This window comes from Diplotaxodon limnothrissa, linkage group LG8, assembly GCF_057381915.1.
Source record: "Diplotaxodon limnothrissa isolate DT_005_m linkage group LG8, D_limnothrissa_male_GT1.1, whole genome shotgun sequence".
NCBI lineage: Eukaryota > Metazoa > Chordata > Actinopteri > Cichliformes > Cichlidae > Diplotaxodon > Diplotaxodon limnothrissa.
This window is the reverse complement of record NC_140603.1, coordinates 23748928-23754927: the sequence shown is the minus strand read 5'-3', so window position 1 is coordinate 23754927 and position 6000 is coordinate 23748928. Positions and strand designations below refer to the sequence as shown.

At 39.2% G+C, this 6000-nt stretch overlaps 1 protein-coding gene across 1 annotated transcript; it reads right to left on the bottom strand.

The window, feature by feature from the left end:
- Window positions 1–1811: 1811 nt before the first annotated feature.
- Window positions 1812–5510, bottom strand: arl3b (ADP ribosylation factor like GTPase 3b). Its single transcript, XM_085360928.1, has 6 exons — window positions 5403–5510; window positions 4773–4916; window positions 4565–4681; window positions 4420–4470; window positions 2952–3137; window positions 1812–2851 (listed from the first exon to the last, which is right to left on the bottom strand). Exons 1-6 carry the CDS (start codon window positions 5508–5510, stop codon window positions 2804–2806), a joined length of 654 nt encoding a protein of 217 aa, XP_085217054.1. The 3' UTR covers window positions 1812–2803.
- Between the last annotated feature and the right edge of the window lie 490 nt (window positions 5511–6000).

Genomic DNA, 6000 nt, shown 5'->3' with positions numbered 1-6000 from the left:
ACTACTATAGCTTTATCATTCATTAGGTCACAGGCAGAGCTCTATGTGGGTGAGGGTGCATTTTAGCTGCATGCTAAACAAGCATGGTTTCTAAAACTAGAAGGTGTTAGCTTTCAGATCAGTTCCTTTACACATGCATCTTAGCTCTTGAGTACATCAGTTATAACATTTCCACTTGTATGTGCTGTGTGCACTAGGTGAAACGTGCACATAAAGGAGTTAAAAATAAACCTAAACCTTACCCCTAATTTTAAACAGGTTAAGATTTTCTTTCAAGAAACAAGAAGTTAAATTTACCTTTATACATTTTTTTTTTTAGCTGTAATCATAATTACAGACAAGTTCACTGATTTTCAAACAGGTTGGTGGATGTGTCAAATTTTTAATGTTATATTATCCTTCACAGTTTGACCTTGTACACCTATGCAAGTGCAACATTTATGATTTTATGTTATATATTATGCAAAGAGTTTGAAAATACCTTCAGGAGACCTCTGAGTTTTTAGTTAATAAAATGGAATTTCAAGAAAATCTAGAACGAATATTTTATTAAACATCAGCATTTATTTATTTATTCATTTATTTTTTATTCTAGAGAAGCTAAAGAGATGATTGATGGCTGAATATATGTTTAAAGCTCACTTATTCAACATTAACATGGTTTTAATTGTCTGAATAAATAGAATTTCAGGTTTTGGATTTAATTCATGCAAAATTGGACTATATTAGAAACAAATCGTGGCTAGAAGACGATCCCAGTATTAAAATATAGATAGAAATCAGACCTTTATAATATGCTAAACCTTGTTTTAACCGTCATCGACCACACATGGTGATATAACCCCTGCAAGTTTACCCAATATATACTTTTTGAACTTTTCCAGTGAATTAACAGAAAACAGAGAAAACATCCTGGGTGCCAGAGCTTGTTTCTATTACTCTACATCCTAGACATTAAAGTGGTCCAGTTTTGCTATTGAAGCTGTCATATATCCCATGATACTGATGCTCAAGTTTCCCCATAGAACAAAAATGAGATCGTGACACATGGGGAATGTGTAAAACTGGTTTGGTTGCTGTTTTTCAGTAAATGTGTCTTTCAGCCCTGGAAATTTCATGTGGATATCTTTTTTATTTGAAAAATTAGGACAGCTCAAATATGCTAGAAGACATAAGGTAACTTGAAAAGCAGAACACTTATAGCAATGCCTATATAATTCAAGGGCTGGTAGTTCAGAAGGAAATCCCAGAAGAAAGGTAAAATTTTGCATGGGTCATTAAATGTACTAAACTTACTTAATATAAAACAATCAGCTCATTCTGAAAGGTTCTGGAGGCCTTTTTACAGATTTGTTTGATTTTATATTGTCATGACTCTCAACACAAACACTAAATGAAGGCAGTTGACTCACACCCATGCACACTGTCCCAGTGAACACTCCCCCCCACAAAAGTCTAGTTATTTCTGTTTTGGTTAACTAAAATCTTTGCTTTTTCCACACCTATTATCTCACTGTATAATAATCTTGTGTGACGCAGGCTTATACCAGCACACAAGAGGGACAAATGTGTGCTGCAGTTCCATACAAGTAGGGTATCGTACTGCTAGATCAAATCCACATTTTGATAGTGAAAACAATGCTCTGCGCCCCACCCATCAGCTCCCACAGCGGCCTCTCCACAGAGGGTGGTTGTTGTCATTAAGCACACGACTCCACCTGCTTATGTGACCAAGTCTTCAGTATCCAAGTATGTTACTGCATCCAGAAACTAAATAAATGTAAGACTTGTGAAACATTTTTCTCGTGTTTTTATTCACATACAGTATCTTCAGCTCTGGACAGATTACATTCAAGAATATCAAAAGGAGCGAATTACCTGCACATAGAAATGCACTGGGACATACAGTACCTATTCCTCTGTTACAGATCTGCAGGCATACATTAGATATGCAAACATTATAGACTACAGCAGGGTAACAAATACTCTATAACATGTGCATAACGTAACATATGAACACAGAGCTGAGCTATTTACAGTTGATCGAAAAATGTCTTTAACCATTTAATTTCAGCCTCCTTTTTACATATTAACATGTAGAGTATTATTTTATCTGTAGTGGGGGGAGTTGGACTGTTTCTCAAACATCCTTGAAATCACACACACGCACACACACACACACACGCTGCATGAGCTGTTGTTCAAAAGCGCTCTACACTCTACTTCACCATAAATAAGACAATTACAAAAATATACGTCACTTTGAACAGAGCCATAGCAGGAAAAGCGCGTTACAGCCTTTTGTGGAATGAAGAGGAACCAAAAACAACAAAAACTGTCACGACATAGGGGTGAGATGGAGGGAGGGGGGTGGTTTCCAGGACAGCGTGTGAAAGAGCTTAAAGAACATGTTGGAATTCCAGTGAAAGACAGCAGTTTAATGGGAATGTTTGAGGCTGTGACAGGCTGCGCATGGGTGGCTGCGGTTGGACAGAGATGGTGACGTGGGTGGACGGCGGAGGGGTGGAAGGGGTCGATATGCTGGTTTGGGTTCCCTTTTGAAGGCAAACGCCCCTCCTCGTTGTAGAGGCCAGCACAGAAAGATGTGCTGAGATTAGTAAACATCAGGAATGCAGAGGGGTTAAAAACTCCAAGTCCATGTTGGATTAGTAGTGTGTGTACATTCACAGGTATATCCCTTGTACTAAGGCTCAGGAGGGTGCAATGTGTGTCAGTGTATGCGTGTGTGCTGCTGCTGTTGCTGCTGCTGGTCCTCCTGATTAGTAGAAGACTACAAGCAAAGCTATTTTTTCTTAGAGTTGACGCTCTTGCAGACCCAGTTCATGCCCTCCTGTATTAAATTTAGGGGAAGCAGTGGGGTGAGAAGGAAAATATAGATATATGTATAATTTTTAAATGCAACAAAGGTGAAGCACAGTTCATCTGCTCACCTGAATCCCCTCGCCAGTGAGGGCGGAGCAGGACTGGATCTGCCACATGCGATCCCGGATGGTGTGCAGATTGAGACCCTCTGCGATCTCGGAGGCTGGGGCGGCGGTCAGGAGGTCCTGTTTGTTTGCAAAGATCAGCACAGGAACACCGCTCAGCTTCTCCTCATCCAGCAGCTCAGCCAGCTCCTGCAGCGCACACACAGACACACACATCTGTCAGCTACACAACATGACAGACACACACTTACACAACCAGAAGGGACTTCAACTGTACTGTAATGTAAAACAGCTCTAGGGTTCAGATCCTTAAGAAGAAGAAGACCTTTAAGCTGCTACTTTATTTCCCAGGAGTTTGCCACATGGATATATTGGATATTTGATTTGGGTCAGATTTTATGATTTTATGTTTTATGGCCTTCCTGACACAACCTTTCAATTTATCCGGGCTTGGGGCTTGCACTAGCTTGTACATCCTGAGGCTGGTTTGGGTCTCCTCCCGGAATCAAACCAGGTATTTTTCATGTGTAAGGTGAACGCATTAGCCACATTTAAAGTCAGAAGCAAAACATGGAATTATCCATGTTTTCTCTATTTCTAACATAAAATATATATTATATAGCCTAACACCTTAAACACTATATCCTCAGCTTCTGTAATTATTAAAAAACTATAAATAAAATGTATTTCTTGCTTATTAATTTAAAAGTTTTAGGATAGGATTGGTATCATTTACAAATGATTTGGGGGAAATAATCAGCTGTTTAATAAAAAATAAATAAAATAATTGGCTTTCTTGCCATAAAATGAACCAGTATGTATAATCTGGGACAGATACATTAAAAAAATGTCTGAGCACTGGGTAATTAAAATATTAAAAACAAAATTCAAACAGTTGTGTAAAGTCCCATATTTGAACACACACCAGTAAAAACATGTGAAAAACAACTAGTGACATTTACTGGTATAGAGTTGAGTTTCACAATACTGTAAAATAAAGCATGTAGAATCCTTTTTGACATTTTTAACCCTTGGAGGATCTTAAGGACATTTATTGTCCTTAGGCACAAAGGTGGATGTCTTTTTAAGGTACCTCCAAGGGTTAACACTTCTTAGTACATTAAAAATTAAAGTTGAATTATAAGACTCCTCCAGGGCAGTACTTCTCAAAACGGTAGGTAAAGGAAGGTTCAAAATTTTTAAATATGCATATATTTAACTATTTTTTTCAGTCATAATTAGAGAACCATCTGGAAACTCCAAAACTTGGTTTTATTTTTCATTTCTGTTACGAAGAATGGTACAAGGTTGAGCAGAAGACCTACAAAGATCTGAAATGGAATAACCCTAATTACTTATAATTCACTTATAACTACATATAGTCCAATTCTTTTTTTTTATCACCGTTCATTTGGTAGGAAACTGAAACTTCTTTGGTGAGGAGCCAAAACCCTTATACACAGTTACATACCTGACCCGTTTCCTCAAACCTCTTTCTGTCAGCGCTGTCAATGACATAAATCTGAAACAAAAAGTTTTCTTTGTTAGTTTGTGAAAGAGTTGCATGTTACTGAAATTAAGGTCATATTGCTTCATTTGGTGCATCATCTCCTCACCAGAACATCTGTGTTTTCAAAGTAGTTCCTCCAGTACGGCCTGATCTTCCTCTGACCTCCAATGTCCCAGACATTTAGTTTAAACCCCTGAGACTGCACGCTCTTAATGTTGAATCCCTGCAGGAAGAAGATAAAATAAGTAAGAGGAGGTGAAACGCATGAAAGTTCCACGACTACGCTTTGTCTACAAACATCCTTTGTGTCTTACCTGCGTGGGCGTGATGTGACTGATGTCCTCAGATGCCAACTGTTTAAGGAGTGTGGTCTTCCCACCGTTGTCCAGACCCAGCAGCAGTATCCTCACCTCCTGGTCTGGTGTGCTCTTTAGCTTGCGCAGGATGGACAGCAATCCCTACAACAAGCAGTTAAAAACAGCAGCGTGGTGTTACTGTTCCGGGGGGACAGGGGGAGCACTGCTGCAGCTAACCACCATTGCAAAAACACATCTCTTCTTTCCATCCACCAACAGGCCATTTCTAGCACCCTCTATGGATTTTGATGATGTACAAGCACTCGTCTAACGGTAACAGATCCTCTGAGCAGCAAGTCAGATCTTGTGCTTTGACTTTCTTGATCCTTACGGCTAATTTGTTTCCCAGGCAGGGCTAGATAACGGCACGCAAATGGGAGCTAAACACAGCTAACGTGCTAAGCTAATCTCCCCTGATAACTGAACGAAGCAACAAGGCAGTCGATTTTTTTTCTTTGTCAACCTGGTGGTGACGGAATTTATTACAATTGATATAACTAAAAATGGACGATAAGGTGTAGAAGTATGAGCACTCGAGGAAGTTTGTGTTAGGTTATGCGCTAATGTTTGCGATAAATTAAAACTCACCATCTTGTTGCCTTCTCTCCTGGAGACGCCGCCGAGGGTTACTAAGGGGAGTGACGTCAGACGCAGAGATACGCACAGATTCCGCGTCGTGTTGCATTCATGAAACATTTTTTTTAAATGGGTAAAATACAAAATGCCGACTCTGATACTGTTTTGAGGGGATACGCTTTTCTTTTGTAATCGAAGTGTATGGATTCTGTTCATTAACATTTATTTCCCTGTGTTATTCGTTCTTGTAGCGGCTCGTTACTAAGTGGTCATTATCGCAGCAGACCAGTGTAAACGGGTGTTCCTTATTTACATTTTGTTTTAAACAAAGTACCATGAAGGCATCGCTAAACCCAAAACTAAGGTGGACGAGTTTAGTTAGCTACCTGCTAAACGTTTAATTGTCTTTAGACAGTACACTTTGAAATCTCATTTTGTGCACTCTTCTTGTCCATAATGTTAAAATAAGTCAACGGACATACATTTTTACTACTTTTTACCATAACAAACCGGATATAATGTCACCGAAGTAATTAGCTAGCTACTAACAGTAGCTGTAAACTGGAGGGGGTTGATTCAACATCTGGAACCGCCCCCGCCCCCCAGTTTC